The sequence below is a fragment of the Cladosporium halotolerans genome (genome assembly GCF_011745625.1).
Source record: "Cladosporium halotolerans strain TM138-S3 chromosome Unknown Sca22, whole genome shotgun sequence".
NCBI lineage: Eukaryota > Fungi > Ascomycota > Dothideomycetes > Cladosporiales > Cladosporiaceae > Cladosporium > Cladosporium halotolerans.
The window spans coordinates 285,880-310,347 of NW_027191473.1; the positions used below are offsets into that span (position 1 = coordinate 285,880).

The window sequence follows — 24,468 nt, forward strand, 5'->3', positions numbered from 1 at the left end:
ACGTCCCAATACCCTGCCCGCACCATGGTGCCCGGTCGTCAAGTCGCCGGCAAGGTCAAGATCACCAGCAGGTTTGCACCCGCCGGCATCGTCAAGACCCACCTTAGACCGCGCCGAGGCCACCGACCGCAACGTCCCAATACCCTGCCCGCACCATGGTGCCCGGTCGTCAAGTCGCCGGCAAGGTCAAGATCACCAGCAGGTTTGCACCCGCCGGCATCGTCAAGACCCGCCTTAGACCGCGCCGAGGTCACCGACCGCAACAACCCAGTGCCCTCCCCTACCCTCCCCTGCTCATCCTCCGCCGGACAGTCTCCTTGAGGCTGGGCGCCGGGTGCCACTGGTTGCAGTTGCCGGCGTTCTTGCAGGGGCCGCGCATGGTGTGTTTGCACGGGCGGATGTGGTACCCCGCGCACTCGCCCTGCGCCAGGAGACACTTGCCCTCCAGCCACGCCGTGCACACCGGAGGGTGGGTGTGTTTGCAGCTGTCCGGGTACAGACAGCCCGAGTCGCCGGCGCGGAAGTGAGAGCGCAGCCAGAAACCGCACGCGTTTTTCTGCGTGTCGGTGTTGTCGTAGCTCGGCAGCGCTTGGTAGGACGCTGCCGGCTCTGCGGCGGGAGCGGCGGTGGTCTCGGTGGCGGCGGTGGTGGTGCTCGCGCCGGTGTCGTCGACAGGAGCCTCCGCAGCGGTGGCGAGATCGAGGTCCTCGGCGGAGAGGAGCCCGTACAGGCGCTCGTACGCCTTGACCTTCTCCTCCAACTGCTCCTTGTCGCCCTCCGCGTGCGACTCGGCCCTAATCGCCTCCTCCGCCTTCCAGCTCTTCCTCTCCACCTCTTCCTGGAGGACGCCCTTCGCTTCGTGGGCGGCATTCAGCTTGCCTTGCAAGTCTGAGATGTCCGCCTTCAGCTCCGCGACGTCCTCCTCCTTCTCCTCCTTGCTGACCTCCCAGCTCAGAGCCATTGTCGCAAAGTTGCGACGCTCCGTGGTGAGGTCCTCGTCGAGTGCCCTGGCCCGACTCTCGGCCGCCTCGATCCGTCGTCCCAGAGAGTCACCGCTCGCGCGAGCCGTCGCCAGCTGCACGAGCAGTCTCGACACCTCTGCCTTCCGGGAGTCGAGTGCCGATTGAAGTTTGGCAGCTGTAAGTGCTGCCTCTTCCGAGCGGGCCAGGCTCCTCGCGAGTTTGTCGCTCAGGGCGACCAGAAGACCAGACATCGCCTTGTATTTGGCGATGTAAAACCAGAAAACCCAGCAGCAGCACGCGAAGGCGGAGAGGGAGGCCCCGGCGGCGGCGAACCGCGCGCCATCCTCCACAATCCAGAAGAAGACGTACTTCGCGTACTCTTCTGCCGACCAGCCAGAAAACCGGAAGCCCCAGGGTGCGGCGCTGCCATGCGCGCCGGAGAAAGTGGCGACGACACCAGCGAAGACGTCCAGACAGGACGCGAGAAGCTCCCAAAGGAGCGCGACGACGAGGGCGAGGACGGCCATTCTCGTCGGTGGTGATGATGATGATGGTGGTGGTGGTGCTGGTAGGCGCTTGTGTTTTTGCAGAAGAAAATTTCTGCGTGCGCGTGTGGTCTGGGAAGAAGAAAAGTTTCAGAGGCAGCGGAAGCGAGCTCTTTATACCCCTCCAGGCAGCAGCGTTTGCAGGTGAGGTGAGGTTAAGGAAGGTGCGACTGAGCGGTTGTCAGGTGAACGCACGTGCCCCCTGGCTCAACCGCATTCACGCGAAGGTGAGGTGAGGTTAGAATTGGCAAGATTCAAGAACATAACCTCTCATTGGGCCACTGGGCGCTTTTAACAAGATTAGCGCTGGTATTAGCTCATGGCGTGATTTTCTTCGCGAGTGAATAATGCGTTCCACATCGGGAAGGGTGAAGTGAGGTTAGAATTTTCGAGACAAGGGATGGGATCTCTCAGTGGGCCGCCGGGCGTTTACAACAAGGGCATCGATAGTAACAGCACATTGCGCGATTTTCTTTGCGAGACCATGCTGCCGCTCTCCATTGTTAATTGTGAAGTGAGGTTAGAATTCCTGGGGTTTCGGACACGAGCGCTCGTTGGGGCACGACACTTTTGTGGAAATGCCATTGCTGGCAACAGCACATAGCCAACTTTTTCGCCAGAGATAAGAGCGATCTTGCTTACTCGCATGTGATTCTTCGTCCCTGGGAAGACAGACGACGGTGAAGTGAAGTCAGATTTTCTGGGTCTCGATTGGGCCCGCTTAATCGGACCCGACACCTTTATAACAATGGCAGCGCTGGTATTAGCAGAGTGCGATTCTATCCCCGAAATCAGAGAGCGATTTAACAGACTCACATTTGAAGTTCTGCCCATACATCGGCATATGAGAGTTGAGGTGAGGTCGGTAATTTTGAGAATCGCAAACCGACCACTCGGTGAGGCACGGTACTCCCGTAACCATGGCGCTGGGGGTATAAGCACTCGGCGGATTTTCATATACGGAAACGAAGAGCGACCTCTTTGGAGCCACATGTGACAGCCCGTGCAAAGGGCTGGCGTTGAGGGAATGCATGCTGCACCAAACCCAGATGAAGTGAAGTTAGAGTTTCGGGAGTTGCCGATTCCCACGTTAATCGGAATACAGCATGCGGATAGGAATGATCTTGATGGTATTAGCAGGTAGCACGATTTTGTTCGTGTAGACAAGCGGTGATTTCTGGCTTACATGTGAATCCTCTCGCTGGGCATGCGCTACAGTTGTCAGAGCGTCACATAGCGTGCAGCTGAAGTGAGGTCCGCTTTCCGAGCAGTGCAAGGGCCTTGCTTCTCGTGAGATCAGAAAATATCAATGGCGACGTTCCTAATGGTATTATCGAGCCTCTCAAATGGGTTCTGGAGAACACAAGCGATCATTTGCGTACCTGAGCAAAAACCGGAAGGATGCCTGCGACAAGGATCAAAGAGACAAACTTCACCTGATCCAGACAGATTTCACAATGCGCATGAAGACAGAGTGAAGGCAAAGGGTCTTCGCTGAGGGCACCATACTCAAGCTCATCTTACCAAGCCTATCATTAGTCATAGTTGTACAAACAGAACACTTCGCTCGGCCTCAACAGATTCGTCCATGATTGCCTGCAGGCAAGCTTCACCTCGCCGCTCCAGCCCCTGTAGCGCTTCCAACCCTCCCCACAAGTCCGTTGGTGGTTGTCCCAAGCTTCAGCTTTTTCCTACAATCGGGACAGTACCACTTCGTCCGACGTGGTGGTAGCTCGTCCAAGCCGACGCAAGAGAGGTGAAACCATTCCTTCTCGCAATTCTCCTCATTGTCGCATGCGATCATCGTGCCCCAGCTCACATCGCCGCATGTGCAGTACCTGGGTTCGGTCGGATCGATAAGCTCTTCTTCGAAAGCCGACTCCAGCGTAGGCGCGCTTTCGGCGCTCGGTGTCTGTTGTTTCGACGCAGCCGCTTTCTTCTTCGGAGCGGACTTGCGCTTCGACACACCCACTTTGGCACTCTCGTGGTCAATGTTCGTGATCACGCCAGGCGCTGGTCGCTTCCTGCGGCGGGATGCTGTCTTTGGCGCTGCATCGCGGGGCGAGGCGAGGTCTTCGACGGGCACGCTACCGTTGCTCCCGCGTCGGAGACTCGTGCGGCGATTTGGGGGCTCCTCGCTCACAGCCTTGCTAGCTTTGAGTATCAAGCTTGGACGCTTGGAAAGGGGTGGCGTGGCCGCGCGACGCTTAGCCGTCGATTTGGGCGAAGCGCTTACACCTGCAGGAGCAAGAGGAATCTTTGAACCTGCACTCGGCGCTGATGGGGGAGGCAACGCAATCTTGAGCTTCTTGGGTGGTGGTCCAGCTTTTGACAGCGGATCTGGGGTCTCAACTGTAGCCTCAGCAGTTGTGCCGGTAGGGGTGGTCTCACGTTTGCGCTTCTTTCCTTCTGTGGGTGACTTTGTTTCAACAGCCGGCACGTCTACGCCTTGCTCGCGAGCTAGTTGTGCAGCAGCTTCTTTCTGCTCTTCTAGCATCTTTGCGCGTTTCAGCTTCTTTGCTTCGTTCAGCCTCATGCCTCGGTTGATAAGCTCCGCGTCGGCGTCTTCGTCCTGGTCGGTGTATGTCGTAGACCCCAGCATGGCGTTCATAGTAGCTTGCTCGTCGCCAGAGACTTCAACCTTCGTGGGGTCAGTATCACCGGGCTCATCCACAAATGGCTCACCGGCGGCATCTGCTGCAGCCTTTGCGGCGTCGCGGTAACCGGCTCCTCGACCAAGGTTCTTAAGCTCGCGCCTGACCATCGTGGATGAGGGCACCCAGATCGCGTTCTTCTTCATCCTCTTCCGAAGCTTAGCCATCTCCCATTCTGTGAGCCGCATCCATGGCATCCACTTGCTACCCTTGACAGCATCTTCCGGCGGCGGCTTGAGAGCCAGCAAGGCATTGGAGGTGCTGATGCCAGCAAGTGCGGAGTGTGCATTCGTACCAGGCTGACCAGGCTGCCGAGGCGCTCTGCTCTTCGGTGTCTTCGGGCTCTTCTCGACTTTGTCCTTGTCCTGCTTCGGTATCTTGGGTGTGCGGGATCGAGGCCGAGGAGTCGTCGGCTTGAGATTTCGAGCGGGCGGCTCTTCCACAGGAGGTGAGACGCGCGGGGATGTCCAGTCACTCATGCTCTCGAAAGGCGCATTCGGATCCGGAGGAGGGAGCACCTCCCCTGGTACCATGATCTTTCTGCCTCGAAGTTTGCTCGCCGCCCTGTCCGTAAGGAACCTCTTGTTTGACTTCTCAGCAACCTTAATCTCATCGCCGCGAGCGCCGAGTCTGCTCTCTCGTTTCAGGTTAGGCGACGTGAGTGCTCGCTGCTCGTCAGGTGCCGGCGTTGGGTCTCGAGAAGGTGGCATGGGCTGCGCCTTGAGTTTCTCCACGACGATATCGAGCCGGCTTGCTTCTCGTTTCGCCATCTCATCCAGTCTCACAGCTTCCTCCACGCGCATGCGGCATGCTCTTTCTGCCTCCTCCAAGGCATAGCTGATGTTCTTACGCAGCTCTACAGGATCGGGTCTGTTTTCCCTCGATAGTGTAGGCAGTAAAGCGTATGATGTTGTGTCTCTGTGAATGCTCGCGATCTTGCTCTCGGCTTTGGCGGTCTGCTGCTCAATCAAGGCGAGGGCGCGCGTGACGTGTGAAGGGAAGTGCTCGGTGTACGTCAGGAAGTCGGAGAGTGTAGCCTGAATGTCGGGGTCGGTAGGCGGCTGACGGCTGAGCGCGCGATACTCTTCTGCGAAAGTCGTGGAGCCCATCGCGACGGGTTCTTCGATTAGGTGTTTGAGTTGCTGCTCGGACGCGCCTTCACCTTGATAATTAGAAGGGGTAAATTGTTCCGATGCGGTGCGCGTGACGGGCAACTGAAGCGCGCATCACGTGTCGTCGGGACACATTGACTGTTTGCAAAATTGAGCGCAAATAGACATGAGGTGGAGAGGTGTGTATCGCTGTCGTCGCAAACTGACCCAGTGAACGCGTGCTTGCGCCGCATGTGAAGATGTGGAGGCGGCAGTTGCGCACAAGTGCCGTGAGCTTGAGTGCCTCAGGCACACATGTTTCCCAAGGTCTACTCACACCACATGAAGCCACCCCAAAAGACTATACCCCAGATAACATGAAAGTTGTATGATCAAATCTGATCATTGTTCTACAGCCACCACTACATATCCCTGAGATCCTATCGGACAGTCGGGTCTGTTCTTGGACAGCGACGCTTTGAGTTCGAATGCGCCGCTGACGAGGCTTTCCCCATAGAAGACACATATGAAACTGGGTTTTAAAATGACCGAAATGAGTTTGATATTAAGCACTATCTATCCCAAGTAACTCCCATCGCCAAGTGTTATGCATCGCAAATGCAATCTATAAGTCGTTCAAAGGATCGTGGCGCATATGCAAGTCCAACCGCGTATGTACATCATGTTCACATCCCCTCATGCTCCCCCATTACTTCAACTTTTTGAAATCCGCTCACCAATCCTGCGAGCCGTACTTGGCCGGCCAGCTCCACTCGCTGTGCTCGTGCGAGGCGTGGCCGGAGGGCTGCGGGTATGTGCCGGTGGGCTTGACGTTCCCGCCAGTGGGCTTGATCTCACCACCGGAAGGCTTGACACCGCCAGAAGGCTTGACACCGCCAGTGGGCTTGACATCGGAGCCGGTCGGGTGGGGATTGCCGTTGTTGTCGCCGCCAGTGGGGAAGGGCGGGCGGGTGTTAGGCTTGGTGTGCGGCTTGTGAGTCGGCGTGTAAGTGACGACGACAGTCGTGGTTTGGCCGCTGCCCAGAGTGATGGTCGCGGTCTCCGTCACGCAGTCGGAGCCAGAGCCAGAGTGGGGAGTCGGCTTGGCGGGCATGGTGGTGTAGACGGTCTCGGTGACGGTGACCTTGGGCGCCGGAGGGCAGTTGGTGGGCTTCGTGATGTAGACTGTTGTGGCCGGGGCGCAGGTGCCTTCCGCGGGGTGGGTCTCCGTGTAAGTGACGGGGCCGACGGGAGCCGGGACACCGGTGATCGTGTTGGTAACGGTCGAGATGTAGGAGGTCAGCACGTGGGTAGTGGAGAGCGAAGTGCTGTAGTAGGTGGTTCCGCTCTGGGTGTGCACCGGCGAGCTGTGCGGCACGAAGGATGTCTTGGTCAAGGTCACCGGGAAGGTGCTGGTGGAGTAGATCACAGAAGTCTCAGAGCCGGGGATAGTTGTGGTCGTCGGCTTCGCATGGTGGCAGCCGCCCTTGCAAGATGTGATAGTCACCACGCTGGTGGTCATAGTGGTCTTCGTCTGAGTGCCTTCAGTGTATGTGACCGGGCAGGTCGTCACTGTGGTGTAGGTAGTCGCCGTCTCAGTAGTGGTCTGGTTCTTGGGAGGCTGGGGGTGGCCAGTAGGGTGAGGCTTGATGCCGGTAGGGTGAGGGGTCACTCCACCAGTAGGGTGCGGTGGGTGCGGAGGCTTGCCACCAGTTGGGTAAGTGTGCGGCGGCTTGTCGCCCGTCGGGTATGAGTGCGGTGGCTTGCCGCCAGTAGGGTAGTGAGGAGGCTTCACCGAGGTGGAACTCGAGGTGCTCAAGGGAGAAGAAGATGAAGACCAAGTCGAGTGGGTGTAGCTGCCGGTGGGGTGGATGATAGGCACGCTGGAGGACCAGTGGCTGGATGACCGGGCAGACGAGCTGCTGGCGGAGGTAGAGAGGCTAGTCGACGATGAGGCGGTCGGATAAGGTGCCGGCGTCGTGGAGGACAAGGTCGAAGAGCTCCAGCCAGTGCCATAGGCGTAAGGTGGGTGTTGGTAGCCAGCCGGCTCGCCGTATCCACCAGGAAGAGCGGAAGCGCCACCGACAGCTGCGATGAATGCGAGAGCGCGAATCATGTTGATCGATTGATGTGAATTAGAGGGTAAAAGAAATTCGGTGATAACAATCTAGGAAAAAGGAGATAGGAAATTCTCGAGAGTCCAAGATGTAGCGAATGTAGACTGGATATCTTAAAGCGAATGTGATCCAGATGCCTAAAGGCGATGCGCAAAGTAGGAAATGCTGATGTGCTTTGATGGGTGTGAATGAAAATGAGATGGAGCATACCTACAGCGTAGGACGAACGTGCCTGATATACAAGAAGGGCCCGCAGCGTACATCGATGCGCCTCCACCACATTCCGGGAGGGTGCCAAAGCATCACGAGGGTGTTGCTAATCATGGCGTGTGAGTCGCGGTCAAGACGACATCGCTTCAGGAACACTCTAAGATCTCACAGTAGGCTAAAGTGGAGGGCGAACACGAGCCGATAGCGTGGTCAGACCACCTAGCGCCATGCGGACGTAGCATAGGGCGGTGTCGCATGGCCTCACGGCTGTGGCACACGACTTGGCTTCTCTCAGAGGCGTGCACTGGCGGCCTGTCAGCGTGGCTCGACCAATCGGCGGTACTGTCGAGCAGGTGGTATATGAGGTGCATACGAACGGCCAGCCTTATGCGTAGGGGCGGGGCCACCGTCGGAACCAGCGGCCGAAGTGAGGTTACTTTGGAGAAGCGCAAGCGATGGGCTAAGATGCATTCGGCATGGTGTCCGCGCGTAGCCGCCTCTATTCTTACCTCCCCCAAACTCTCCGTCGATTGTTTTTCACAGTAGATGCAACCCTACTCTATGTAGGGATCTTTTTGACTTCCAGTGGAACGATCGATGTAAAAGTATACCAGCGATTGCACGTGGTGGCCACGGCAACCTCCGGATGCAAAGAGACTCGATTGATACGCTGTAGCATGACCAAAGGTGCATCCACGAACGATGTCCTCAGGTACCACGCACCTCAGGCCAGACCACTCACCTCATGCTGTCGGCTCCAAGCTGATGTTGCTGCCGGGACTCATCGTGCATCAGTGCGGGCTGACACGCGACTACCGGGTGGCCGTACGCAGCCCTCGGCTGAACAGCCCAGCAGCTGTCATCAGGAACGCCACGCAGAGCTTGATGGGTTGCGCCTAGCGTCCGGCGGCGGCGAAGCCCGTGGCTCAGTCAGCCTTTTTCTTCTCACAGCCGCTGATGAGATTAGATCGTGTCATCATGCCATGCGTGCTTGATAGACAGCCACAGGAAGGTAAGGCGTGCTCGGTGAGCGGCGTTGCAATCTAGCGATGTGATGAAGACGTCGCGAGGAAGGATTCCGAGGGAATGGGAACGGATACGAAGTGCAATATCGCTGGCGAGCTCGATGCGCAAGACTGGAGAGGGGTAGATTGTCAATAGTGCATCACCAGGCACACCTAGAGTGGTGCGGTTCTGTTGAAAGTGCGTGCGTAATGGGGGTTCTGATTGGTCGCGCAACATCGTATTCTTGAAGGACACGCGACATGCGGCAGAGGCTGGCCGTTGCAATTGGTGACTGCCTTTTCCCATCTCGCGAAGATTCTCGAGCGAATGCGTTCATGTTATCGAGCGAGAGGGATCCTAGTGATGAGCAGAGACAATAATATCCCTCTTACGACTAGGGTTAGGGTTGGGGTTAGCTTGGGGTAAACACGGAACGCAAATGTAGCTGTTCAGCTTAATGTTTGGTTAAGATCATGATCACCTTTGTTTGAACAGTCTCGCTCTGGCAATTTCATTGATCGCACCTATTCTGGGAAGTCAGACTGCGCATAGAAGTTACGGCAGCCGTTCGAGTCGTAACCCGTGACGACGACCATTGTCGTTGGAGTTCCGCATGCACAGATGATGCCGAAAAAGTGGGAATGCACATACGAGTAGATTTCACTTTAGAAGTCGGCCAGAACGATGTCAAAGATTTCATACAACTCTAGTACAAACTCTCCGCCCTCCGGCCCGCACAATATATCCAGACAGAAAGTAGAAGAAAAGCTGCAGTCTCAAAACAAGAGAGTAGGAAGGGGGTATCTCGAAATTGCTAACGACAGGTCTTGCGTGATGCCATGATGCTGTGCTGATGTAGGAAAAGAACAGGGTATCGTGTACGTGTATAGAAAACAAACATGAATGGAAGACAGTCGGTCTGTCGTCTGCACTCTAAAGAGGGAGGACAGAAGAAGTCGTCGTGAATATTACAAATCGGACGTTCAGCTCCGGTGGTATGGAGAAAGTTTGAGATGGTCGTGGCATCATTTTTGACTCGCTGTGGTACTCGTCTCCTTCTGGGACGCAGATCGTGTGGGCTTTTGATACCCGACAAAAGGAGGAGGACCAGGCGGCGGCGGCGGTAGCGGCGGCGTATAGCTCCTTGACTTATGTTGCAAGTGAGGCCGTAGCGACGAGTCGTTAGGCTGTATGCTGAGCGTCGTCTCTGCAGGACTCGCCTGATCTGCGGGGGAATTGTCACTGCTGCGGCGTTCTTAATGCTGCATGCCAGCATTCCCATAGCCATGGGGCGGGTACATGCCCGGATGTCCAGGGCCAGCTGCAAAAGAACCCCAACCATCGGAGCCGCCGGGGCCAGAACTGGTGCCTGTGTTCAGCGTTGGAGGTGGCCCGCCGTACCCGCTGCGGCGACGGTCTTCGTAGTTGCGCGCTCTAGGACCAGGGTACGAGCCCGCGCTCGCTGAGCCGTACACGGAGTCGTAACTGTTTACGCCGGGCTGTGCTTGGCCTGGGTTGGATCGATTAGGAATTGGTTTGCCTCGGTACATGTCGTCTTCGAACGGATTGCCGTTGTTAGCGGACGCAGTAGCGCGGCGGTTGGGGTAGTGGTGAGGAAAGTCATCGAACTGCTCACGTTCGAAGTGAGTCGGAGGCCTTGGGTTGTGCAAGTTGGAGCCGTATTGAGCAGCGGGAATGTCGCCGACATTAACTGGATCGCTCCTGGCGAATCCGGCCGGTGGCGGCGATCTCCGGCGCTGAGAATAGCTACCACCGGGTGTTTGGCCAGTCGCCGACGGGCCGGGACCGACAGAGCTACGATGCCTCTTGGACTGAGGAATGGCTCGAGGATCGGAAGACGCGCCGCCACTGGGTTGTCCAACGGGGCTATAGTCGCCATATGGTGGTCGTGGTGGAGCAAATCCGCTAGCCTCGTTTGATCGAGGTTGGGTGGTGCCGTTCGGATCGTCACGATTACCATCGGTGTCAAACATTTTCCCACTGCCCTCTTTTGCAAAATAGGGCTTTCGCTCACGCTCGATGGGAACCGAGGGAACAGAATCCTCCAAGTCGTCATCGTTCACTTCGTTCGAGAAAGTCGATCGGGAATACGGTTTCCGTTCGCGCTCAGGGAAGGCAGATGTTTGCGGTGGTGGTGCGGATGGCGGAGGCGGAGGCATTGCATTGCTGTTCCTCAGCTGCAGTTGATTCGACTCGTGGGCCATGCTGGCAATAATGCATTGTTCGGCAATTGGGTTTGGCTGAGCTGGGAGCAGGCGCCTGGATAGCTCTTTGGGAAAGCGTTCGCTCCGATAGTCTGCGTTAGAAATTGGCATATTCATGACCGTCTTTGCAAGGCGTTGAAACTCCAGGTCCGGATGCGCTTGGATCAGGCATGTCATGAATGTCTCAAAACCAATCGGTGTAAGCCCAGGAACATTCGGAACTTCATGGTACTGATTCTGGACAAGATGATGCTGGCATTTTAGCCTTCGCAACATCACGCTGATAGAGGCGCTGTTCATGCTGCCTCCAAAGACCAAGTGCCACGGGTATAGCTCATCATCAATTTTCGTCTGTTCGAAGAAGCGCAGCATCTTTGAAGGTGTGATTACAAGGCTGTTCTTGGGCTCATAGTCTTCAACAATGTGAAGAGCAATTCCTCTCAGGAATTGGCTGAGCCGGACGGTGGGTTTGCCGTTCTCGAAAAGGGGTTGCCATATCCTTTCCAAAGTTGTAATTTCCGGGGGAGGGCTTGACATCCGTCGAGGCTGAGAACAATCTTTGGGAGCACTGACAGGAGACCCAGCAGAATCGCGGCTTTCACGTCTGCTGTTAGTAGTTTGAGGAGCACGGCCCTCTTCTACTCGCTCCATTTTTTCAGCCTCCCGCTCCTCGCGGATGCTCTCGTTGAGCCTACTTCCGACTCCGCTGTCACCGAAGGCAGGTTTCGGCGTGTCATCATCGCGGTCGCTCAGCTTGCCACTACCGTATTGAACACTGCCCTTCCCAAATAGGCTTTCACTGTCCGACAGGACAGGGCCGGGCGAGACGGGCGAGTGATTTCCAGTCGCTGCTCGGTCCCTTGGTTGTTGTGGCGAGGGTGGCGTGTATCGGGGCGGCAGTGAAGCGGTACTCGAATGTGTTGGTGATTGTGGCACAGAGTGAACCGAAGGAGGCGGGGGATACTGAGAAGGTTGAGCGGCCGCTGGGGTCAAAGGGTTCAAGCTTGTATTCTGTAAGTTCTTTACGACCGCTTCAGTGACCTGAGCAATGAATGCCGGATCCAGGGTATTTGGCGGCTGCGACTGGCCGAAAGCCCGGTCAACAGCTTCACGGATGGGTGTCGGCTGATGAACGACAGGTCTAGTCATGCTTCCAGTTCGTGATCGCGATGCTGTGGCACGGTTCTGCTCTGACGATTGGGATCCTTGCGACTGGGACGCTGGTGCAACGGAGGATTCCTGAAACGGCTGGCTTCTCGGTTGCTGCTGTGACGCCGGGGCGAGATCAGGCGCGAGCGTTGGCGATTGTGGACTTGAGTCTTCCATTGTGCATCTGGTCTGCTTCTAGAAGCAAGGTCACCACTGCAATGTCCGTCAGGACAGATTGTCCGAGAAAACTTGGCACACGGAATCGAGTGCACGACTGCGCTGGCGGGCGAGTCAGATGGTGTTTTGCTGGCGGTCAATCTCTGGCGGTGGACGATTCAATGTCTCAGCGGCGCGTCAGTACTAATGCAGCGCAGGGAAGCAAGCCTCGCAAGCGTCGAGTGAGGTCGCGGTGCAGACGCGAAGATCAGCAGCCGGCAGGTTATAGTGTGAGCGGTGCTGGCAGGAAAGCGGAGAGCTTATAATGGCGGGTTTGCTGGAGCCTGAGGACGGGGGAATAAGCACTCCGTGGTGCGAGAGCCTCGTGCGTGTGCAGGCTCGGGCAGAGTCGCAGTGGGGTGGCACCGGTGAGAGGAGGTGTATTGGATGCGCGGCATGTGCGAGGCAGGACAGGCAGGGCGCGGTGGGCTGAGGAGACTTGGTCGCCTTCCATCATCTTCACGCGCTGGCTCGGCTGGCTGGCAGCTCGAGGGCTGCGCCGGCGGGCGGGCGACGTCATTTGACTGGGATTGTCGCTCGCTTCAGATACCACGCGAGGCCCCATTCGATGGCCGATCGGCACGCCAATCGCGAGACACGGCTCCCGTTTTTTGCAGCCGCCAAAATCACGGGAATCTGCAAGGCGCATGTTCGGCGCGCCACTTCCGCCTGCGGTATTGATGAAGTGGACCTCGACCCTGCGAGACTGTGAAAAAGCACCCAAGAGCCCCGAAAGCTCCACCAGGCTAAACTTGCCGCAGTAATGGTGGGCAGGTATCTCTTCCAGAAAGACGGACGACTCAGGCTACACCGGAAATCCGCAAGTATACTTTTGAGGCACCTTTGCAGCAAGAGGTTCGAACCCCTCGAATCATGTGCAAACGCGGCATTTACACACAGCATACTGCCGGATGTGCTTACATATGCACCGTGTGTGCAACGCATGCCACATCCCGCAGACCAATCCCCATGCCTCATCGAACAGGGAATATCTCAACGCGAGTCGGGCACGATGTTGACCGAAATACCAAGTACTTATTCATGCCCTAGATATCGCGATTTTTGGGTTGCCAAAGTTCATACTCGCAAGCTAGCGCCTTCGTGTCTCAGATTTGACGACATGGATTATTGGTACTAAGCTATATCAATACCATAGATCGAGCGCACCGCCTAATGCACCTGACTCCACTGAAGCCTTCCGTTCGCCTGTTATGGAGTATAACACTTCAAGGAGGTCATATGAGGATTATATGCTTGCATAGCAATAAGCAGATCCCAATCCCGTCACGTCATATGCTCTCGAGAACGGTGGCGGCGGTGAAGATCAAGAGTGGCGCGTTTGTTGATAAACACAAGTGTAAAGGTGTCAACCTATCGGCGGCAAGGGGCACTACATACACATGTATCAATCAGTGCGTTTGAACAAGGACCAGGAGACAAAGTTCCGACGACCGGGGTAATGCAGATAGTCAAATGATTCTCACGTGCCCGGAGGGCTCTTGCTCAGTTTGAGACCGTGCAAGCCCTCACGCTTCACCTCACTTACGCAGCCATGGCGAATGCGCCTCGTGATGATGTGTTCATCGGCACCCAGGAGCCGGGAGCAGACATCAGGTCTGCCAGCAACACCCTCTCCGCAGTCGAAGCACTCTCTCTGGCGCCTGTGGAGGTGCCCTAATCGCAGCCGGTCGCCTTCAAGCGTGAGATCGCAATCAAATCCAGGCGAGAGGCGTCATCCACCGGTCAAAGCGCTCCGGGGCGATGTACCAATTCAATCAAGTCCACACCCCGGTACCCCAGACTGGATGGGAGGCGTGGTCGCTCTATTTGTAGACCAGTCCCTGACCAGGGCGCATAACGTCGCCAGGTCGCATGCAGGGAGGTGATATCAGTATGCGCGTTGTGCTAGCAGCCTGTCGTCAGCCTGAGACGTGCATGCGGCGTCAGGTCGGTGTTTGCAAACTTTGAGTTTCCCACGCCATATGTCGTGCATTCCTTGAGCCAGCATGAATCAGGATCCGAGAAACACGAGGACCCTGCGAGGCTCTCTTGACTCTTTCGCGGAATACAGGAGGAAAAGCGAGATCGTGGATGCTGTGATTGGCAGGCGGCCCACGGCACTCTCCATCTCCACCACGGTGTGAGGCGAAAGGCAAAAGAGCGGGCGGTCGTGGTGAAACGGGGCTAGGGCCAGGAAGCGAGCTCTGTGTGAAGGACGGCTGCAGATCACTGGCTGCTGGCCCGTTTCACACTGACGCCCAGCAGCAGCGGCGGGCATATCACGAGACTCGCACCGTAGGGGAGAGGGCGCGCATGGGGGACAAAATTCGACAATAATACCCTATTGTTGCCACGGCTATTATCATTGCCTCCGCCGCCATCCGCCGACACCGCCGTCGGCCCTACAGTGCAGTCTCCATCCTCGTGCGTCCGCGGCCGTGGTCCCTCCTAGCGCGGCCCTGCCGGCGTGGCACGTCCCCTTTGCCAGCGTTTCAACTGACCACTAATCCCCGTCTGTGTTCGCCGTCAGACATCCTCCAGCACCGCTGTGTCAACGCCCCGGCGGCCGTCGCGCCAGCATATCCTCACCCGCCCGCCGCCCGCGCCGCCTTCAGTCGCCTCCTCCGCCTTCCCAGCGTGGCATTGCTCGCTGCACCGTGTGCCCGGCGTTGTTGTTGCTGCGTCGTCGTCCCATCCGCCGACTATTTGACAGCACTCCGTCCCGTCTCACCCAACCACGAGCAGCAGCACGACTCGCAGTGCACGGCAAAGCGAGACCCGACGGCTCCCCGAACAAGGCTATGGACTCTTGACCCAGACGTGTCTTACACCGCTGCCCACGTTCTTTGTCCAGAACACTCGACCACCTCCCGTCCGGCTGGCTCCGCAGGCAAGAAAGAGACGACACCACCACCCACAGAGCAGCGCCCGCGGCGTTCCGCCCTTGACGGATACGCACGCCAGCCATGACTTCGCTCGCTTCACGACAGCCATATCCCGCAACACTGGCCTCCACAGCCATGGCGCCCTCCACTGCACACTACCGCGTGCCGCCCTCGGCCTCCAACGCCGTCAACGGCACCAGCCACCCTCCCTTTACGTCACCCACAGAGTCCGAGTTCTCCGAATCATATCGTGACAGTGCAGCAGAGTCGGTGCAGGATTGGGACGAGGCTCGCGTGGGCGAGTGGCTCAGGAGCATCAACTGCGGGCAGTATGTGGATATGTTCAGGAAGAACAACATCAACGGCGAGAACTTGATGGACATGGATCAGCAGATGTTGAAGGAAATGGGCATCAGGAAGATTGGTGACCGCGTACGAATTGGTGCGCAAGCAAAAGTGTTCAGAAATAATGTTTACAAGAAGGCGAGCATAAAAAGCAAGAACAGGGTAAGACTGACCACAGCCAACGTGTGACGGATGACCCATACTGATCAGACACAGCATTCGCTAGCAACCCTCGATGGAAACACCCAGCTCACTCCACCCTCCTCCGCTTCTCCACGTCCACTGCATTCTGTCCGGCAACCAGCAATGTCCCTTGCTGAGAAGCGCATGTCTCGTCAGATCACCACCCAGGACGCCTCGAATTTCGGGCCACACCTTGCTCCAAAGGCCATGTCACGTCCGACCTCGCCCCACATTGACCAGGAAAACGCTCGGCCACGGATGCAACGATCGAATGTCCCCGCGCCTATGGAAACAGTACGCAAAGAACAGAATGGCGGCTACTTCACACAGCCACCAGCGAATGCGAACAGATTCGGAAGCAGTCGAAGCACGCCACTTGAGACTCCTCAAACAGCGAGGTTCCAGGGCCATGTGCAAAAGGCACCTTCTCTTGATAACTTGAACACGACGATGATTTCTGGCTCTTTGCCATCCCACAAACCCTTGATCAGGGTCATCTTCGAGACTGGCAGGTCGTCAGTCGTCAACATTGAGGGATTTCAAACCGCAGAGGACATTGTCAGGATCACATTGAAAAAGGGAGCCTTGAACGAGGGTCACTGCAGATCATACTGTTTCTACGTCCTTGACGGTACTGACCCAAATCCGACATTCTGTCGCAAGATCGGCGAGGCAGAGCTGGTCAAGCTCTGCAACGAGCGCACAAGGAGTGAAAGAGGACGTCTGATTCTACGGAAGATCCACGCTGGAGAGCCCGAAGGCGAACAGTTGCGGGCTGCTGCTAGGATAGCAGAACAACAACTCCCTTCACCTCCAGCCATCGAGATTCAACAGCCGCAAAAGTCGAGGAGCCAGCTCAAGATAGAAAAGCTCACCGGCGAGCCTCTGGCAGCCGTCAGCTATCCGATGTCACCGGCCAGCCAGGCGGAAAGGAACAACTACTTCGATTCACACAAGGGAGACGACAGCACATTATCGCGCAATGTCAGCACGAGTACATCGGCGTCTATGCGTGCACGGAAATTGAAAGACTTCTACGGCGCTCGCCCTCCCACCGAATTGATCACCCAGGATCTGCAATCTTACTTCCCGGAGGTCAAGAAAGAAGAGATGGACCGCACAGTGCGCATGTCCATCCGCCGATCCAATCGTATGAGCAAGGCAATGAGCAGACTCAGCATGGCCAGCAGCTTCAGCGTCGCAAGCGTAGCCAAAGATGCACCTCCACTTCCCTCTATTGCCGATCAGTGGCTGTCACAAGGCCACATCAGTGGCACGAGCGAAAAGCCCAAGCCTGGCCCAAGGCCGCTTAGCGTCGTGAGACTGGGACTGCCGAGTACGACTTTCCGGGATTCCGTCGCCAGCAGCATGCTTGAGCCATTGGACGAGGAGTCACCTCTGGAGCCAAACAGGAGAAGCTATGTCTCCTTCGGTGAGGACAGTAGTTCAGATGGCACGAGGACTAACAATCTTTCCATCACTGACCCTGAGGGACAAACGACGATGCAATCGTACTTTGATGATACCGCCAGCTCGCCTGCTGTGACCGAAGCGGGAAGCGGCAGTCTGAACTCTCGTCTATCACAATACATCGCCGAAGATGGCGAAGAACCAGACGAAGAGCTTATGCAACACTTGGAGAAAGACAGTTGGGATGATCTCAAGTACATGAAGGGCGCCATGATTGGACAAGGTTCCTTCGGAACTGTGTTCCTTGCTCTGCACGCTGTCACCGCCGAGCTCATGGCGGTCAAGCAGGTCGAAATGCCGTCTGATTCAGGCACCACCATTTCTGCCAAGAAAAACAACATGATCGAAGCCCTCAAGCACGAAATCTCACTCCTACGCGAGCTTCGCCACCCCAACATCGTGCAGTACCTCGGCTCCAACAGTGACGAAGAGCACCTCAACATTTTCCTCGAGTATGTCGCCGGCGGTTCCGTCGCAACGATGCTCGTTAACTACGGCTCGCTCCCCGAACCTCTCTGCGCCAACTTCGTCCGCCAGATCCTGCAAGGCCTCAACTACCTGCACTCCAAGGACATCATCCACCGTGACATCAAGGGCGCCAACATCCTTGTCGACAACAAGGGCACTGTCAAGATCTCCGACTTCGGCATCTCCAAGCGCGTCGAAGCCAGCACCCTCCTCAAGGACTCTGCCACGCCCCACCTCAAGCGCGGCGGGCCCCGCGTCTCCCTGCAGGGCTCCGTCTTCTGGATGGCGCCCGAGGTCGTGCGCCAGACCGCCTACACCAAGAAGGCCGACATCTGGTCCCTCGGCTGCCTGATCGTCGAGATGATGACCGGCAGCCACCCGCACCCGAACTGCACGCAGCTGCAGGCCATCTTCAAGATCGGCGGCAGCGGCGCCGGCAACACCAGCAACGCCCGCCCGGACTTGCCGGACGGCTGCAGCCCGGAGGCCACGGAGTTCCTGGAGCGAACGTTCGAGATCGAGCACGAGAAGCGCCCGACCGCTGCGGAGCTGCTGGTCAGCGCGTTTTGCAACCAGAAGAGCTGAGGAGGTGGCGTGGAAGACTCAGATTGAGCGCGTGTGTTGGTAATGTGTACATGAACTGCAATTTTTTCCCTTTTCGACTTTGACGTTCGGGAGCGGGATTGCTATGGATGGGTCGGACGCGCTTTTTTCTACTTCTCTTCTTCTGGGTGGATTCGGGACCAAGGTTTTGGGGATCTTTTTGAATGGCGGTCGATATGGCTCAAGGGAGAGAGAAACAGCACCCATATACATGGTAGAAGATAGCCGGTCAGATTTATCATCCCCTCTCTCTGCAACCCTAGGTGGTGGTGAGGAGGTGATGGCAGAAATGCAGATACGAACCTTTATTCTCACTCTGGATCTGGGTTCTCGTTACTTGTCGGCTCTGCGAAGGTCTCTCGAATCCTACAACAACACCTAGGCAAGGTCACCGGCGTCCCGTGCAAGGCTGAGATTGGCCGGCAGTCTGCTGACCGCAGCCTGCACCTGGCCCATTCGATGAAGTAAGGCAAAGCCACCCGCACGAGGCGACCGTTCCAGACATTCTCGATCGACCAGGCTCTAGGCCACGATCCAACACCTTTTTCACTCTGGTTTCGGGCTGTGCAGCCAGTAACGTCCATTGCGCGCTGCATAGAAATCAGGCCACGAGACGGGTCGCGCGTGAAACCGCTACTTTGGGATCAGGCTGGGGGCCAACAAGCAACAGTAGCAATGTCTCGTGCAGTCGCGAGCCTTGTTTGCGTCAATTGGCGTAATGTTCTCTTTGTTGGTGTGTTGGTAATGCATGGAAGGTGCTACTACATGTTGTGGGTCTATTACTACTGGTCTGCTGAAGGTAACGCAAACAGAGCATAGCCCGTTCAGCTGAGGAAAAACATGCAGTGCACTCAGCCTGGTTGGCTCAGGCAGGTTTGATCAAACCGGATACACGATGACAAGGCATGAGTCCGACGACATAAAAGGCGCTCAAGCAACTCAAGTCTCAAGTGCTCAATCCTTTTCCTCATAACAACAAGCCCAACCACGCACGTCGCCCACCCGATTTACAGAAACATTGCAGGATGTTCAAAATCCTCGTAACGCTGCCTCTAGCAGCGATCGCTCTCGCCGATAACGTCGCCGTTCAGAGCTGGCAGTTCGAGCGAATCACCCCCAACGGCTATCCATGGGCCGTGGTAATCGCCGCACCGTATTGTGAAGCCTTTCCCTCCATCTCACAATGCATGCTAATACTCCCAGGATGTGGCACTTGCCTATGGGCACCTGTATGCCCAGCGCGGCCGAAGACGGCGCAGGCCATCAGACTCACGGGGCCACTGTCTATTCCCCGCGCCTGATCACTAACACTTTGGATGACGGGTGCCCCGTTCCTCCACAATGGTATGGCGCTAGGACTGAGTATAGGAACGTCGACGGAGAGCCTTTCGAAGACATTCCGACTTACTTCAAGGTTGCCAAGTGCGAGCACGATCAATCTTGGAGAGTATTGTACTCGGTGTACTTCAAAGCCGACGCGACCCACAAGAGTGACTGGGAGGGTGCCATGGTCATCTGGAGAAGTTCAGACGGCGGCAACTGGTGGACGAGGGACAGCATTCGTATGGCTCGACACCAGAAGCAAACGGAGGTTGCGTGGGAGGACCTCCCGAACACTTATGACGGGTAAGCTTTGTTTCAAAGTGTGGCCATTCGCTCTGATCGATGATGTGAAACATTGAAAAGTCTCGATACTAACAAAAATTTGCTTAGATTGGACAACGCGGACGAGGACGGCATTCGCAATGGATCTCATCCCAAACTTTACTTTGGGAAGTGGAAGCATGCGACGTTCGAAGAGCCTCAAACCACTTGGTGGAAGAATACATACAACGGCGATCCCGACTTCCGTAACGACGATTACTTTTTCTTTGCGCACAAAAATCTGAGGAACGCCGCCGATCCTTCTGTTCTCAACCGTAAGCTTCTCCTTTAGATAGGACGTACTCAGCCAACTAACTTTGACGTAGCAAGCTGGGTCTGGGGCACTGCTAATTCTCCGGCCGCAAAAGACGGGAACGGAAATGATAAGGTCAATCTCTGCACGTGGTGATAGTTGTGCTGGAGATCAGTCGATGATCATGAGTGCGGGGAAGTGCAACTTGGGAATTCATGATGATGCGGCGACTGTTTTTAGGAATCGATACCACCAAAACCACAAAATTCTGCAGAGGGATGATGCTTCAAATTGCTGAAATAACTTGGTTCGGACCACCTAGGCAGGCTCTCCACTGAGCATTTCAATAAGACCTAAATGAAGACAGGCGTATGATAGCGGCGAATCCGTACCTCGCTAGACGCGCAATTCGCAGCTGAGCTGTGGCAGCAGCCTCCGAGCAGATATACCGTGAATGCGACTACTGCGCATCCGAATATTTGTAGGCGTTGGACGACTACGACGCGTTATAGTGGAGTGAATATATCAGACTCCCCGGGAAATAACTACATCTCGATGGCTGATTAGAAAGCATAGCACCATATAATTCTTTCTTTTTGGGAGAAATAAAAATGCCTAGAGGTAGTGGTTCCCACTAGAACCTCAGATTTTCTGACGAGCGTTATGAGTATCAACCTACTTGGATAGCTCTGTTGTCCTGGTCGATCGAAGTTGCTATCGATTGGCACTCGAAACATTGCACAACGTCGTGGCGTTAGGCAGACTCATAAAAGTGGTGGCGCTCCGCTGCCTGAAGCATGCCGCCCGCAAGCTTCCCCTCTTGGGTCACCGCACAAGAAGTGTCACGTGAGGTGCATGTGAAGTAACATCTTTGAGCTAGACAATCAGGCAGCAGCAGCAAACGCCAGCATAAGTATTGACAACCCCGCCATTTCACATTCGATCACCTTCACTTCACATTGCAGCTACTTCTAAGACCTCTTCACTCACAAAGACCGCCGACCCTCAACAAATAACACGGGTTCGATCAGCTCAGATTCCGAATCACTCCATCAGGCTCTCCAGTCACGATGTACTACGAAGAGATCTGCGGCCTCTACTTCGTCGCGCCCGCGGCGGACAAATGGAGCTGGCCCCAGCATCTGCGTCACTACCTGGCCCAAGTCAAACTCGAGTCTCATACAACGATCGGCCCTACTTGCTACTCAACTGTCCTGAACCAAACATTCAGCAACTCGAGCGAGAATGTGATCCCTCAAGCTCGTTACACATTTCCCCTCTACGACGGCGTGGCCGTAAGCGGATACACAATTACGTACGCCGACAAGACATTGAAGGGCATTGTGCAACAAAAGGAAACCGCCAAAAAGACCTATCAGGATGCAGTCGAACGAGGAGAGACGGCTGGTCTATTAGAGTCTTTGCCGGCGGGCATCTTCGGTGTGACATTAGGCAACATCCCAGCAAAGACAGACGTCAACGTCTCAATCAACTACTGCCAAGAGCTTAAACACGATGCTGCTATTGACGGACTCCGCTACATACTTCCTACAAGTATTGCTCCGCGCTACGGCGACTATCCAGGAACGCTTCTGCCATCCACAGCGTCAGATGAGGGGCGCATGAGCATAACTGTGGATGTGGATATGACGAAGAATTGTATCAGAAAAGTCCAGTCACCTTCTCACCATATAGCCGTGTCTATGGGATCAATCTCCACATTGGATCACAACGATGCCTTCGACTCGACAAAGGCCTCCGCGACCCTGACACATGGTACCGCCGAGCTTGCTGGTGACTTCGTCCTCCAGCTTCTGATTGACAACATATCTGAACCTCGTGTGATGGTTGAAATGCATCCAAATCTTCCTAGCCGCGCGCTGATGGCGACGTTGGTTCCCAAGTTCAATCTCGGAGTATGCAATCCGGAGATCGTCTTCATTGCCGACCAATCTGGGTCTATGGGAGGGTCGAAGAACAAGGCCCTCGTGTCTGCCCTGAAGGTCTTCATCAAATCGTTACCTATCGGAGTCCGTTTCAACATCTGCGCCTTTGGTTCCACCCACAGGTTCCTTTGGTCCAAATCTCAGCCTTACAACGAGGCCAACATGAACGCCGCAATCAAATTCGTCAATACTTTCCGCGCCGAATACGGTGGGACGGAGCTCTTCAATCCAGTCAAGGAGGCATTCAACCGGAGACTGGGCGACCTTGAGCTTGAGATCATGCTGCTCACAGACGGCGAAATCTGGAACGAAGGCGAGCTCTTCGACTTCATTGACTTGCAGTTGGTCGAGGAGAGCGTCGATGCCAGGGTCTTCGCACTCGGCATCGGTAGCAATGTCTCCCATACTCTTGTCGAGGGTGTTGCGAGAGCGGGCAATGGGTTTGCTCAGTTCGTCACCGAGGACGAACAGACCGATCAGAAAGTCGTCCGAATGCTCAAGGGTGCCCTCTACCCACATACAAAAGACTACACTTTGGAGGTCACTTACGCGGATGATGCTGTCGATCAGGACGACTTCGAGCTGGTCGAACGTGTCGAGTACTGCCTTCATGTCGACGAACATTACTCAAAACTCGCGAGCGACTCAGTACAAGCACAGGATGACCAGGCTCAAGCGATGGACACGTCTCTTCCATCTGCCACCGCCGGGAAGCCCATTTCCTTCTTTGACGCCTCAGCAGATCTCGACGAGCCCATCAAAACAAATGATGCAGACCGATACGCTCACCTGCCTCGCATCGAGCCTCCAAGGATCCTACAAGCACCCTCAAAGATAGCACCCCTGTTCCCATTCAACCAGACCACAATCTACCTCATCTTCGGGCCCGATGCCCCGCAGAGACGCATTTCTTCAGTGACTCTGCGCGCCACCTCAGCACAAGGCCCGCTGGAGCTCACCATCCCAGCCAGTCAGATTCAGACCACCGGCACCACAGTCCACCAGCTCGCCGCGAGAAAAGCAATTCAAGATCTCGAAGAGGGCCGCGGGTGGCTACAGACAGCGAAGACTGTCGAGGGTGTCCCAGCTAAGGACAAATCCCGCTTCGACGAACTCGTCGAGCGCGAAGCTGTCCGTCTGGGCGAACGCTTCCAGGTGGCCGGGAAGTGGACCTCTTTCGTCGCAGTGCAAGACAGTCCCAATGCAACCGTCGAAATAGCCGAAGTGGATGAGCCGACGGCAGACGAAGCCCCGCCTTATCGAAGCAGAGTTCTCCCTCCTCCCAGTTTCGGTATGGCGGCCCCAGCATCTTTTGCAAGCGCGCACTTGAGACGAGTAGTTCCGAAGGCAGATCACTCAGCATCGGTCTCTATAGCACAAATTGCACCTCCCCCCGCTCTTTCTGGCATAAATATGTGCCAGTACGCGGACCCAGATCTCACGCGCGAGCTCGGGGCGGCATGCATGATGCCTGATTCCGACGAAATCTTTGATGCGCAGCAATGCCGGAGGATCGCTCCCCCTCTCCCAGCAAAGAAGAAGAGATCCAAGTGGCCTGGCAACGTACTCGCCGCCGTAGGACTGTCTGGTGGTCAAGCTCGAAGCGAAGACGAAGAAGACCTTGAGGGAAACCCCGCCGTCGCGGAGCAGGTGGCGCTCGCAAAAGGCGGCCCTCACCTTCTCATCCACCTGCAGACCTTCTCTGGCGCCTGGCAGTGGACGGAAAAGCTATTCGCTGCAATGGATCTGGCGTCCGCAGACAAAAGGCCGGCATTCGACGCCGTGTTTGGCTCGGAGGACATCATGGCGACCGTACTGGCGATCGCATACCTGGAAACCGAGCTGCGTACGTACGAGGACGTGTGGGAGATGGTAGTGGTCAAGGCTAGGGCCTGGGTGGGAGCACAAGTTGGAGACGAGGCTGTTGATGGGCTTGTTAATAACGCCAAGGGGATGCTTTCTGGAGAGAAGTGAGGAACAGTCGTAGGAAGGCACTGGTTTAGTTGTTGTAAAAAGGAGTGTTTGGAGCCGGGAGGATGTCTAGGGCAGCAGTGTGTTTCAGAAAATTTGTAGGCTTTGGAAGACTACGACGCGGTCTATTGTAGTCAATGTACTAGAATCTCCGGATGGAAATTCGGCCTCGATAACCGACGGGAAAAGGTAGTACCACATAAAACCCTTTTCTTTCAGAGGATAGAAAATTCTAGATGTGATGATTTCACTGTAGAGCCTCATGGAGCTCATTTTTTTGGATGAGAGATGGTAGCCTCGGCCGCGGACTTGCTGTGTGGGAGAAACAAGATAGCCATTATGAATCCTTACGGAGAAGCTCTTTAATGACCCCCACGTTAGCCGTTCTAGGTCGCAGTCTGTCGCCACAAACAAGTATGCAAACGAATTCAACATGCAAATTCATGTAGTCACGGTGCGAATAAGTCGCATGCATTCACTGAAGTGAGGTCTTCAGCAACGCTCGGGCCCGAAACGCCGAAGCGCG

At 55.9% G+C, this 24,468-nt stretch overlaps 6 protein-coding genes across 6 annotated transcripts; 2 read left to right on the top strand and 4 right to left on the bottom strand.

Annotated features, from left to right (window-relative positions):
• Positions 1 to 280: 280 nt before the first annotated feature.
• Positions 281 to 1,489, bottom strand: WHR41_06201 (uncharacterized protein; the record flags this gene model as incomplete). Its single annotated transcript, XM_069374806.1, has 1 exon — positions 281 to 1,489. The coding sequence occupies one exon, from the start codon at positions 1,487 to 1,489 to the stop codon at positions 281 to 283; it is 1,209 nt and encodes a 402-aa protein (XP_069228106.1).
• A 1,627-nt stretch (positions 1,490 to 3,116) lies between these two features.
• On the bottom strand, positions 3,117 to 5,270 carry WHR41_06202 (uncharacterized protein; the record flags this gene model as incomplete). Its single annotated transcript, XM_069374807.1, has 1 exon — positions 3,117 to 5,270. The coding sequence occupies one exon, from the start codon at positions 5,268 to 5,270 to the stop codon at positions 3,117 to 3,119; it is 2,154 nt and encodes a 717-aa protein (XP_069228103.1).
• Positions 5,271 to 5,985: 715 nt separating this feature from the next.
• On the bottom strand, positions 5,986 to 7,368 carry WHR41_06203 (uncharacterized protein; the record flags this gene model as incomplete). The annotated part of the gene is made up of 1 exon (XM_069374808.1): positions 5,986 to 7,368. The coding sequence occupies one exon, from the start codon at positions 7,366 to 7,368 to the stop codon at positions 5,986 to 5,988; it is 1,383 nt and encodes a 460-aa protein (XP_069228104.1).
• Positions 7,369 to 9,840: 2,472 nt separating this feature from the next.
• WHR41_06204 (uncharacterized protein) lies at positions 9,841 to 12,135 on the bottom strand (the record flags this gene model as incomplete). The annotated part of the gene is made up of 1 exon (XM_069374809.1): positions 9,841 to 12,135. One exon carries the CDS (start codon positions 12,133 to 12,135, stop codon positions 9,841 to 9,843), a length of 2,295 nt encoding a protein of 764 aa, XP_069228109.1.
• Positions 12,136 to 14,689: 2,554 nt separating this feature from the next.
• On the top strand, positions 14,690 to 18,442 carry WHR41_06205 (uncharacterized protein). The gene is made up of 2 exons (XM_069374810.1): positions 14,690 to 15,566; positions 15,621 to 18,442. The coding sequence occupies exons 1-2, from the start codon at positions 15,141 to 15,143 to the stop codon at positions 18,108 to 18,110; spliced, it is 2,916 nt and encodes a 971-aa protein (XP_069228110.1). The 5' UTR covers positions 14,690 to 15,140; the 3' UTR covers positions 18,111 to 18,442.
• A 2,653-nt stretch (positions 18,443 to 21,095) lies between these two features.
• On the top strand, positions 21,096 to 23,945 carry WHR41_06206 (uncharacterized protein; the record flags this gene model as incomplete). The annotated part of the gene is made up of 1 exon (XM_069374811.1): positions 21,096 to 23,945. The coding sequence occupies one exon, from the start codon at positions 21,096 to 21,098 to the stop codon at positions 23,943 to 23,945; it is 2,850 nt and encodes a 949-aa protein (XP_069228107.1).
• Between the last annotated feature and the right edge of the window lie 523 nt (positions 23,946 to 24,468).